The 13559-nt window shown below is 32.1% G+C and overlaps 1 protein-coding gene across 4 annotated transcripts in view; it reads right to left on the bottom strand.

Annotated features, from left to right (window-relative positions):
* Nucleotides 1-13559, bottom strand: part of UPF2 (UPF2 regulator of nonsense mediated mRNA decay) — a 130808-nt gene that overhangs the window by 62802 nt on the left and 54447 nt on the right. For 3 of the 4 annotated variants that reach the window (XM_074194123.1, XM_074194125.1, XM_074194122.1), the window contains 3 exons: nucleotides 12214-12363; nucleotides 6647-6750; nucleotides 2992-3077 (listed from right to left, as the gene is read on the bottom strand). In XM_074194123.1, coding sequence (XP_074050224.1) covers nucleotides 2992-3077; nucleotides 6647-6750; nucleotides 12214-12363 — 340 coding nt within the window. The remainder of the gene's footprint in view (nucleotides 1-2991; nucleotides 3078-6646; nucleotides 6751-12213; nucleotides 12364-13559) is intronic. The other variant, XM_074194124.1, reaches the window with a different exon arrangement.

Here is a 13559-nt window from a genome sequence, read left to right as displayed (position 1 = left end):
ACTTAATAATTACCTAGCTGTGTGGCCTTGGGCAGGCAAGCCACTTAAGCCCATTGCCTTGCCAAAAAAAAAACCCCAAAAAACAGCTGTCTTGTTTTAGTATTTTTGTGCCTCTTTTACCAAGCTGTTGTCTTTAAAAGATTTTCTTCCTTTGTTCGCATTTTTAACCTCTACCACTCTTAATTTTGAAAATCATTTTTTATATCATCTAGGAATTCTCATTGGTCTTGTGTCCAATTCACATTTTCTCTGAAGTTTTGCTTGTAGCTGTTGTGACTTCACGATCCTCTGAGTTTGTGCCTTGATCTTCTCTATCACCATAGTAACTTATTACGGTCAGATTTTTTACTGAATTTAAAACTTCATTCCACCAAATGAAAAAAGTAGAAAGAAGTTGGTATTAGTTATTAGATCTCAAAATATGCTACAAAGCATATGATACTGGGTTAAATAGAAATGTAGGAAAATAAAATAAGACTAGATAAGGCTTAGAAATAAATATAGCTATCAATGTGGTAGTATTATACAAGATTTATAAGGGAAAAAAGACAATTCAACGAGAGCTATTGGGAAAAATGGAAGCAGTTTTCCAAAAAAATAGGTTTAAATCAGCATCTTTACCTTGCATTATAATAAATTCCAAATGATTAAGAGCAATATTAAAAGTCCAAAATAAAAAAGTCCAATACCAAAATTGAGGATTCACTCACAATTATGGAAAAGAAAAAAATTTATAACCAAAGCTTAGAAGAGGTCAGAAGAAAAAATATGGATTATGTTAAGATTAAAAACTCATGTAAAAGATTAATATGTATATATGTTTAACATAGACATACATGTATAACCTATATTAGACTGCTTTCTATTAGGGGAAGGGAGAAGGGAGAAAAACATGAAACTCAAAACCTTACCAAAAATGATTGTTTAAAAACTATCTCTGCATACAGTTGGAAAAATAAATATTTTTTAAAAAAAACTTATATAAAAATAAAATGATGTTAGAGTCAGGGAAAAAACAATGGGGAAGATGAAAACTAATTTATTTTTTTAAGATTTTTTTGCAAGGCAAATGGGGTTAAGTGGCTTGCCCAAGGCCACACGGCTAGGTAATTAAGTGTCTGAAGCTGCATTTGAACTCAGGTACTCATGACTCCAGGGCTGGTGCTCTATCCACTGTGCCACCTAGCCACCTGAAACTAATTTGATAGTTTGAATTATTTAAAAATTTTCTCCTATATCTAAACCACTTTCTCAACTTCTAACCAGTATTCCTGGTTTAGCCTCCTTGAGTCAAGTAGAACAAGTCTAATTACTCTGTCATGTGATAGTGCAACAGATATTTAAAGATACTTCCATCACCACATAAACAGATTCACAGCTTCATATATAATCTCTTTTTCTCTATGAATGAAGAAAATGTCCATTTTATGTGAAGTTTGTTAAATTCAAAACTTTTAAGAAAGTAAAAATGAAACTAGCACCTAAGTCCTGAATATTACATGTCTCTAAATGGAGAGTAGGAGTATGCATTAGTTTTAGTAACTACCATATCACACTGTTGATTTGTCTTGAGCTAAGTCTTGAAACCTTCCTCCTTTCCACCTCAACCCTCTATGATTAACCAGAAATTCTTAATGAAGGTCTATTAACTTGGCTTTTAAAAATATTAAAAATATTTTACTTAATTTCCTTTGTAATTCTAGGAATTTCATGACTGTAAGCAATCCATAGATTTCATCAGATTTTGAAATAGATCTGTGATGCAAAAATATGGTTAACAACACCTAGCTCAGGGGCAGCTAGGTGGCGCAGTGGATAGAGCACCAGCCCTGGAGTCAGGAGTACCTGGGTTCAAATCTGGCCTCAGACACTTAATAATTACCTAGCCGTGTGTCCTTGGGCAAGTCACTTAACCTCACTGCCTTGAAAAAATCTAAAAAATAAAAAAAAACAACACCTAGCTCAACTAGTCATTTTGCCTATATCCTTATGGGATTATACTATGCTTTTGCATTCACATTCCATTACCTGACTTTACTTTTATTTTCTTCTTTTGCCTTTTTTAAAAAATTTTAAATCAGATTGGCAATTTCTCTGAGTAATATACATATCAGTCTCTTTGAATAAACAAATTCATCCCTTCCCTCTGTCTAAGAATTATTTCACTTATGTTTCTACAACATATATTTTCTTGTATACAAGTTGTGTTTAATTATTATAATGGAATACAAGAATTTCTTGAAGCAGTTTAAATAAATATCAGCTTTGTATGTAAAATATTCTATCTCTTCCCAAATCAACAACAATATTTTTAAAAGTTAAAGTTTTTTATTAATAATTTCAAAATTTAACTTTCACTAAATGTCATTCATTGTAGTTTTTGGTTACTCAGTTATTAAAAAATTCTTAGAGTAGAATAACCCTCCACCAATGAATAAAAGTAACTCTTCTGCTACTACAATAACAAGTAATATAGTATAATACATTTATCCCTACGAAAAAAAAAGTTTTCTTTCAATTATACTCATGGTTAAATCAAAACTGGTCTATTAATATGAATACTCCAAAACTAAATTTTAGCACACTTCAAAGAAAGTTGTATACTTCCTTACAATAATACACATCTAAAGGAGAGTTTTAGGGGAGAAAATTTAATATAAAAAAAAAGAAATCAGGCAATAAATCCAAACAGAAACACCATTCCACCAATAGTCTTCACTCTGAAAAATGATTTGCATAGTATGTCTATTGGCTCAAGATGTTATAAAGAATTTCATCTAGAAACTAGACAGAACATGATACAAAAGGCTTACAGAATTAACAGAAAATCTCTGAAACTTTAAGAGTCTACATGAATGCTAGAGAACTTGATAAATTCAATAAACAGGAGTAATATTTGGAGGAGAAATGAGAATCTGAAGCATAATTCACCCTTAAAATCACTGAAACAATAAAAAGAATTTATCAGATTACTCTATTTTTATTGCCTACCTTTGTCTAGGAACTATGAAGAGTGCTCGTACCAATTTCCTTCTATTTGCTTTTGTGTTCATATTCATGCAAAAATCCATTGCTGCCTATAAGAGGAAAAAAAATCAAACTTTTTTCTTTTAAAACCTTATTTTAAACACAGAAAGGAAAAACTCAATTTGCTATAATGTTTCAATGTTAAGTGGTTCACATAGTTGATCAAATAAAAGTAATATAAGCACAGCAAAGATGATAAGCCTCTATAAAGATGACTGTCTGGACTATCTTTAGGGGAGGAATACAGGGCAAAATGTAGGTGCTAGAAAAAATAAGTTATCAATAAATATTTATATAAATCTTAAGAACAGCAAAAATAAAAAATCCCACAGGTTCACTGTATTTCAAGAATATAATCCTCTATCTTGTAAAAAGTAATTTAGTAATTTAGCAGTCAACTAAGGTAAAGAGGACTTTTTGGAAATTTTAATCCCTTATTACTAATTGCCCAAGTGTTAAGTGAAAAATAAAGCAACAAGATGATGTTTGTTGACAAGTAATTATAGGAAAAATTATAACAGTAGTATTCATTGCACAAGAATTAAGTAGTTACCAAAAATTATTTAGGAAGTTCAGAATATAGCTGGTAAAATCTTATGAATCAACAAAAAACATAGAAAATAAAAAGTACAGCTACTGAAAATAAGGGGAAAATGTATTACTCATAGAAACTAATCATGAAAACCCAGTTAAAGTATTCTAGACAACTGAAATTTGGTATTATACTAGATTACAAATACAATCTTGCAGTGTAGTTTATCTGTCAATTAATCTACCTCTCCTTTTAGAATTATCTCTCCAAAAATCTTTTATTATTTCTAAAAAAAGATGAAAAATATGAAATATAGGAAAAGATTTATTAAAACTGATGATTAATGTTTCTTTAAGATAACTGAAGCCACATAATACATTAAAATAAAATTAATATTATTTTGGTATGTTTACAAAGCACTTTACTCACAATAAACTGTAAATATATCATTCAAAGATTCTGTTTATAAATAAGAAAAGAGGCTCAAAAAGATTAACTTTTGCCCAAGGTCACACACCTAGTTAATAAAATAGAAAAATAAGACTAGAATGCAAGTCTTCTGACTCTTTCTCAGTCCAGTAATCATTTCAATATACCAGGATGCCTCTGATAATAGTTAAATTCATAATGATCTTCAAAAGTTTGCATGATTAATTCATTCACATCATCAGACATAGACAGTTTAGTGTTTCAAATTGAGGAAGGACTCTCAAATTTCCATGGTGTATGAAAAACCTCCATTCTCTTCACTGGTTCAGTGTAAGACTTTTCAAAAAATAGCTAGAATGGCTTAGTTTATCATAGTGTACTCACCAAGCTTTAAGACTATTATCTATAAATGTCAATCCATCAATAAGTATCTTAGAACCAATGCATGCATTGTGCTAGCCACAGATAAAGATAAAAATGAAGTCATCTTTCAAGGGTGTGAAGTTGCATTTAAAAAAATTCTTAAATTGACATCCAAGAAGTTAACCCTTACGTTTACAGAATAATTTACCAAGTTTATTACTTAGAATAAGGAAAAAATAAAGTTGGAAATATTCCACAGCTATAAGTCATTTGCCCATACATTTGAATTATTCTAGGCTCTCAGGACTTTAAGTAATTGATTATTCTTTTGTTTTGTTTTCAGTAGATAAATAGAGTTAAATAAGACTGTCCCAGAGTCACAGGGATCTGAGGCTTGATTTGAACTTAGGTCTTCCAACAGGACTGGTGCTCTATTCCACTGTGCCACCTAGCTGCCCCTAATAAATGATTATTCTTAACATAAATGGGGAGAAGAAGTCCCATCTTTTTAGTAATACAGTAAACTTCTAACAATTAACTTAAAACTGAAACTTTATTAACATGCAGACAACATATAATACTAGAACTCCACACAATTTTCAAAGACTATTATTATCCGTGAAATAATTGGGAAAAATAAGGTATATATTTCTGTATAAACTAGAAATAAAACAATCTCTAATCATGAGTCCTGTGCTCCAAAAATACATTTTTTACCTGTTTATTACAGAACCCAAGAAAATTAATTTGAAGCTATTATAAAGCCTTACAAGTCATCCAAGAAAACTAAAAGCCAAATGGCTATTAAAAACAAAGCAAATAAACAGTCACACATATAAGAACTCTGCTGTGTTTTAGAGAGCTATAAAGGAAAGTTAAGTTAATAATTAGATAGAACCCCTGAGGAAGTCAAGTCTAAATGACTTCATGCAGGACACTGTCTAATTTATCTGCATTTACCTTGGGGAAGGGGGAAAATATCTGACTTCTTATACACCCAATCTCATATAGACATGGAGAACATGAAGATTAGTGACATATTTGCAGGGGCTTAGACAAATGGAAGTAAAAAAGTGAATCCTGACCTTAACTGTACTGTAATTAAATATATGAACACAATATTGCAATAAAAAAATGTTAAAATCTTAAGACGACAGTTTTAGAAGCTAAAATGACCACAATTTATCAATGCATCCACATCTAAGTACACTGCTCACTCCACCTAGCACGTACATGCACTTACATGCATGCACACACACACAAACACAAAAGGAGCACTGAACTGAGAAAATAGGTCATCTAGATTCTAGTCTCAATTTTGATATTAACTGTGTAACCTTGGGCAAGTCACCCTACCTCTCTGGTCTTAAGCTTCTTCAACCAAAAAAATAAATGCAAGGGTTAGCCTAGTTAAGCTCTGAAATTGTTCACAAGTTTAATATTTTAAGAATCTGTGAAATGTTGGCTTTCTATTGCCATTTTCTGTCTCTGTCTCCCTTCAGGTTATTTTGAGGGATATGGATAAGAGTGCTCATTGTCAAGGGAGACTGGATGAAGTGTAACATGTTAATGATCGCTCACACTCTCACAGAGTCACCCAGAACTTAGTGGTGGTTAATGGGTGGCAGAAGTTTTTAAATCTGAGTCAGAAATATGTCATATAACTGTAATGTATGATACTGTAATTCACTCAGAATTTTGAAAAAAGTGTTTTTTCAACTGAAATCCTGTTTCAACCACAATAATGACAACTCTCCTTTGATGTTTGGATAAAAGAACTTAGTGAAAAAGTAAGAAATAATTCCCAATACACAAGATAATTACCAATGGAAATGTGGCTTGCTAAAATCATGAAATTTGTTAAGAGAAAAATACTGATATATAATCATCTTTTTTTCAGTGGTCTTTACAACCATATAATGTACAGGAGAACAGGAGAAGTTACTCAAGAAAAAATAAATTGTACAGTTGCCACCTTTAGACTAAGTAATTACAAAAGGAGGCAAATGTAATCTTTAAGAAGTTCCAAAATTTATTAGATTTTTTTTTCAGATTTAGCCATAAAAGTCAGCTATTTGAAGACACAATAATAAAGATAAAAAACTGAACAATATACAACTTCACAAATGTATTCTATTGACAAACTCACTATTTAGGTCTTTTAATGTTATCATGTAGGAAAGAATAAAAAAAGCATAAAAAATGTAACTCTTATTAAGTACACTACTGATCACTGGTCATGATACAAGACTAGGGTTTAACTCTGTGGGTGTAAGTACATAAAATTAACCATACCTTGTCTATGAGATCTCGATTGACACAGTTCGGCAACTGTTGCAGGAAAGCATCTACTATAAGTTTTAGATGAGACCCAGTACTGGCTTCCTCATCTTCTTGTTCTAATTAAAAATTATTATTACAAAACATGCTTTAAAAAACACAGTATGAAAGAATACATACAAATATATTTTGTGTGAGATACCAAGTCTTGGGCTTATTTTCTTAATCACTGAAAAGATTAAGCTTTTTCTGAAGTGTCATCTTAAAAGTTCTGAGTATCCCAAAGTCTATAAATATCTCATTTCTGGCTTCTAATTCCAATCTGCCCCACCTCATAAATACTTATATATACACACACACACATACACACATATACATATACTTATGTATGAATATATGTGTGTGTATATATATATACACATACACATACACACAATATTAGAAAAACATTTCTAATTAAAAAGTAAAAAAAAAGAATGCAGTGAGATACCAACTTGATCAAGAAAAACAAATTATTAAACTATATTTTCATATTATTTCAATATTATTTTTATTAAATGGAATTTCTCCAAACTTTTCACACTAAAAATTAAATCTCTAATTTAAGATTCATGTTTTCTACTGCGAATCTTTAAATTTTCCAAAGTTTTTATGATGAGTGATTAATTTTTGTATTTTCTGAATGTTAGTTGATTTAGTTGATCTGGACTGCGATGCAAGTGAAAGTAATGAAAATTCTTCAAGAATGTCAATCATTAAAGTAATATCTTGCAAGAAATTAATGTTAAGCAATCTCTTTGTCAATTCAGAATAAAAATGAAAAAAATGTACAGATAATGCAGAACAAGGGCATGCCCCTCCATACAGTAGCAGCAGCTTCTGAACTACACACTTCCCACCTTGATTCCAGTACTCAATTAATTTTAAGAATTTCACATTTAAATTTTTAGCTATGGTTTACAACTCAGTTTGATTTTTATTGGATTTATGATAAACAGAATTTTATCCACAAATATTTAAAAAGAATTAATTTGTTTTATTTCAAATCATTTTAACAGTGTCAAAAAATATATAAGAAAAGGTTTAACAACTTTATACTTACTCAACTTCATTCCCAGCAATATACTAATACCATCAGAACAAGAAGGAATTAAGTTCACTTTCAAATATTCATTAAAAAAGCTGCAACTACTTAAAGTAGACAATAATATTCTGAAAGTATATTCTGTTGTGTTTGACACCAGTTCTTTAAAAGTAACTTTACCCCTGGAGGAATAGACTGAACTGTAGAGGTTGTGTTTAACAGCCAACTCTCAATGTTCCTGAAAATTTAACAATCAGTTCTCTTGAGCCAGCTCCAACATACCACTGACTATAATGAAAGGTAGCCTTGAAAAAAATGTACTCATATGAAGCTTATTATTTGAAATGGGTATCGTTTCATTATGAAGAATTAAAGAATGTGACAATGTATGAATTCTATACCAAGTCTTGTAAAGGAAGATATTGTATACTTAGTCTTTTTTAAATGTATAAAAAAGTCATTAAAAGTCAATAAATGTAATGATTTTTTGACCCAGTTAATTTGCATACCACCATTGTCTCTCAACAACAGAGGTTTTCAGAAGAGCATATAACTATAACATCCCAAGAAAACAAAATGTTTCATAATATAGTTATAGAGGAGTTCAAAGTCATTGGTCAAGGTCAAAGCCATCAAACTAAAGGAGTTTACATAAGGTGTCATGCTAAGTCTTCTTTTATTAATTCATTCATGAGGCAATTGAGACTTGATTCTACCCTTTATGCTTAGGACCCATCAGAAGAATTATGGTAAGGAATTTCAAACAGAACACTACCCAAACCTTTTAATGGAACAAATGAAGAATGAGAATTGAGAATTTTCTGTATTATTCAATCTCTAAAATACAATCCTAGAAAAAGGCCAGTAGTGAAGATTTTCATTTACATGTATGCATAAAGTTATCAGCTAAGAGATTAGCATTTGAAAAACATGAATGGGATCAAATAACAACCCATCCAGAAGACAAATGGGACACAGACTATGTACCCAAAGGGAAAAAGATTAAAGTATTAGGAGAGAGAAAAAGTATAGTGCATAAAAAAAGTCAGGGCACAAAAGAGGAATGGCCTACTCAACAATTTTGTAGTTACTAAATACCATCTTAAAGATCATAGGTTGATGATCCCTCACATGTATTATACCATGAAAATTTACTTAAATGAAGACTAAAAGATTTACCTCTTCTCTTTAAGCTTTTTTTTTTAGGTTTTTGCAAGGCAAATGAGGTTAAGTGGCTTGCCCAAGGCCACACAGCTAGGTAATTATTAAGTGTCTGAGACCGGATTTGAACCCAGGTACTCCTGACTCCAAGGTCAGTGCTTTATCCACTATGCCACCTAGCTGCCCCTCTTTAAGCTTTCAAAAACAAATAAACCCAAAAATATACAAGGTGACTATCATTAAAAATTACTAGGGTCAAAAGAAAATGTAATGCAATAGAACACTATTACGATTTTGTCATCTTGCCTCATGGTACACCCATTTACACTTAAATATAACAAAATTTAAAAGACTTATAAAAAACATTTTAACATCAGTTATCTTATCAAATGTTAATATGTCATGTTATCTTAGCGAAATATAAGGGATAAGCACAGGAACACTATATTCCTTATCTCTTCTCAAGAACAGAAAATATTACTTGTCAGGCATTTTTTAAAATGTTATTAATAATATTTATAATAATAATATTTAAATAATGGTTTGAGGTTTGCAACATGATTTGTGTTTGTTATTTGAGTTTTACAACTCTATGAAGCAGATGCTATTATTATTTCCATTTTACAGATGAGGAAATTTGGGTTAAGATAGATCAAGTATCTTAAGCCAGAGTCACATAAGTGTCTGAGGCAGAGATGTGAATTCAATTCTTTCTGATTTCACATCCAAAAGTTCTACCTAGCTGCTCCTATAAATAAAGGAGAAAATAAAAAATTAAACTCTCCACTGCTTATCTGGTAGAAACACTGACCTATGAGACCTAAAATAATAATTTCTTCCATCCTTCTCCAATCTTTCAAGTATGCTTGCTCACTCCCTGGGCACACATTCAATACTCCATTATTACCACCTAATACTTGCCAGGACAGTGTACAACTAGGTTATTACTATGAATAATGAAATACCTCAAGTACTGACATTTTTCATACTTGCACAACATATTTCCATTGAGCTGGAACCAATTAGCCTATTTTACAGAATTATAACTTCAAATAGCACAAATTCAAATATGTGTGACTATTTTTTTTTTATTCACAGTCATTAGGACCTTCTTTATATTAGCTGATAACATTAGGTAACACATTTTAAAAAAGTTAGCCTGTTGTGGGATTATGGTATTATGGATCTTACACTGACCAAGAGACTTACTTTCAATTTAAAATTATAAGACTGCATTAAAAGTATTCCAGAAAAACATATAAATATATTAGGAAACATAGAAATTGAAGTAGAGATCACAAAAAGTCAAGGTAGCTTCATCAAAAACAGGTCAGTACAGACAAATCTAACTTCCATAACTGACAAGGTTACTAGACTAACTGAGAATACAGGAGTCATAGTTGATTTGGATTTTTTGCAAAGCATTTGACAAAAATTTTCAGGGTATTTCATGTAAAAGACAGAGGTACTAGAGTGCAGAAATTCATGTAGTTTCAGGGCAACAGGAAAGATATCAAGGCAGATGAATGTGAAGCACAGACTGGCAGAGAAAGTTCAACCATTGATTAAAGTTTCAAAGCAGAAAAGTAGCTTGAGACTCTTCCCTATAACACCCATTATTTTTGTCCTTGTTCCAACTGGTAAATCATATATAGATTGGAGACTGAAAGTCCCAAATACCTAGAATTCTCCAATATCACATAACTGAATGCCTTTTGAGCTTTAAAGATCAACTTCCCAAGTACAAAATAGGGAAGAAAAGTCAGTAATTTAATGTGAAAAGGATCTGGGGAATCTTAGTGAACCTCAAGATCAATGAGTCAATTAGGTTATCTAGTGCACTCAGAGGTATTCTGTCTAGTTTAGGGAGGTGACCTGCTGTACTCTGCCTGGAGTACTATGCTCAGTTTTTGGTCCTGTTATAAGAAGAACATTGCTCTCCCCTGGATGCTCTACAGCTTATACAGGATGATGAAGAACATCAAATGCATACCATATATGAGGATCAGTGAAGAAATTAGTAATGTTCATTCTGGAGAAGAGAAGACTGCAGGCAGAGGGTGGGTGGGGAGAGCCAAGCAAGTAGGGAGAATGACAGCTGTCTTAAAGGAACTGATGAGCTACCAAAGAAGAAGAATTAGACTTGTTCAGTTTGGTTCCAAAGGGGAAAAATAGAGCATTGGATTTAAGTTGCAAAGAGAAAAATTTTGGCTTGATAATTCCCAACAAGTAGAGCTACACAAAAGTGGAATGGTACAAAAGTGGAATGGTCTTCCTAGGGAGATGGTGGACTTCCTGCAATTCTTCTATCACTTCTCCCCACTCCAAGCCAGCCCTGGTTGCCAAGTTGATTTTTTTCTAAAGTACAAGCCAGCTCATATCAGAAGAACTCCAATAGTTCCTGATAAACTCCAAGATCAAAGGTTTGGAATTTAAAGATCTTCATTATCTTGTCCCTTCAAACCTTTCTAGTCTTCTGATATTTTAATTGCCTCCATATATTCTGTGATGAAACTACACTATCCTATTTGGAAAAAAACCAAGACTTTTCACAGGCTTTCCCACCCTCATGCCAGCAATTCTCTACTCCCTTGCCTCCAAATCTCAATTTTCCTAGATTCCATCAAGATTTAGCTCACATCTTACCTTCTGAAAGAGACATTTCCCACTCTTTGCAGCTGCTAACACCTTCTGCTCTCAGAAAGTGAGACATAATAACCTTATTTATTCTATGTAACTCTTGTATGTACCTATTTACATGAAATCTCCCCTAGATCCTTGAAGACAAGGACTATTTTTGCCTTTCCTTTTATACCAAGCACTTAGCAAACACCTGGTACACTTAATAAATACTCGTTGAGTGATTCCTATTTAGGCACAAATTGTATTAAATGGTCTCTAAGATTCCTTAAAATTCAGGTTCTCTAAGTTAAGTTGCCAAAACTACCATAATAATGTGTATCATCTTTGCTTTATATACAACTTAAGAATCATGTTCAAATTAGTTTATGGCTAATTTGTAAATACTGGAAGCATGCAATTAAAATAAATTCTGTATTTGGGGAATGTCAAGCAGTGAAAAAGTAAAATGTCAATTAATTAAAGTCCTCATTTTCCCATGTATTTCAATGATTAATATCAATTATTTGCATTCATGCAGACATATACAGCATTTTCATTATAAAGATCAATTCCCTCAAAAGTAATTGCCTATTAAACTTTAGAACACAGGGTCAATAGCTTTAAGTTTCTATTAACTCATAATCTAATAAAAGGGGTTTATGTACAAAATTATTCAAAAATTAAATCTAAATGTTTTACAAAAATTATGCTTTACCTTGTTCATCAAGAAGTTTCTTTGTAAGGTCTTCTGCTTCATCACCACCCTCTAATTCCAAAGTATCATCATTAATTTCCAGGTTCTCCAACTCAAGTTCCAAATCATCTGTATTTGATACATCTTTATTATCCTTAGGTTCCTTTGACTCTATTTCAAGAGACAGCAAAAGGATCTTTGAATTGTGTGTTACTAATTTCAGGTGTGCTGTGTAAAATAGGGAAGGGATCAGAAGTGAACCTGTGATTTCATTGGTACAAGGAATTTCCTTTTCAGAAAATTCACTCTACCAATACAGGTACAATGTATTCTCTGCAACTTAAAGTTAGAGAGTTGTCTAGAAAATGGGGTGGGGGTGGGGGGGATTCAGTGATGTGCTAAGGATCACAGAATCATTTTGAGTTATCAGAGGTTGGACTTGAGAGGTCTTCCTGGCTCAAAAGTCAGCTCTCTACCCACTGCCACACTGCCTCTCATGGAAATAGACAAGTTTAAATTAAATTACTTTGTTTCACTTCTAACACTTAAAAGTAATCATAATATATAAGCTTTAGCTAGCACCAAATCTGAAAGAAAATGTAACATGATGATGTTATAATTAGACCATCCTAGCACTTCACCAGTATATTTCATATTCTAGAAAAGGGGTGTTATTAAAATGCTAGCTCTGTCTGAAAAGCAAATCAACCAATCAACAAGTATTATTAAGTGCCTATCATCTTCCAGGCACCGGACTAGGCACTAGGGGATAAAAGTTCAAGGAAAAAAATCAGACTGTTCTACTGCCTTCCATTATCATTTTAAGGATATTTGTGTGTGTGTGTGTGTGTGTGTGTGTGTGTGTGTGTGTGTGTGTCTTGTGTGTGTTACCTACTATATACTCTGTGTAGTACATACAACAAAGTACTATGTACATTATGTAGTACATACTATTATGTAAGCTATTACATAATATAGAAGATTAAAAATATGTAGCTGATTTGAGGGGAGGTTTTGCAAGAAAAGATTTAATTCTGTTGTAGACATGTTGAATTGAAGATGTCTACAGATCTAACATTTCAGATACTCCTTAGACAGGTAGATATGTAGCACTGCAGGTTAAGAGAGGAATGTACGCTGGATGGATAGAACAGAATTTTTTCATGGAAATAAATGAATCCATAGAAGCTGAGATCACTAAGTGAAAAAGTAAAGGAGCAGAATAGAGGATCTCAGACACTCAGGACTGGTAGACTTGGAAAAGGATCCAGCAAAGGAGTCTGAGGAGAGTCAGGCAGGTAGGAGGAGAAATCAAAGGACCAGAGCAGTGTATAAAAATGTAGAAGATAGTATCAAGGATAAGATAA

This window comes from Macrotis lagotis, chromosome 7, assembly GCF_037893015.1.
Source record: "Macrotis lagotis isolate mMagLag1 chromosome 7, bilby.v1.9.chrom.fasta, whole genome shotgun sequence".
Lineage (NCBI taxonomy): Eukaryota > Metazoa > Chordata > Mammalia > Peramelemorphia > Peramelidae > Macrotis > Macrotis lagotis.
This window is presented reverse-complemented; position numbering and strand designations above follow the sequence as displayed.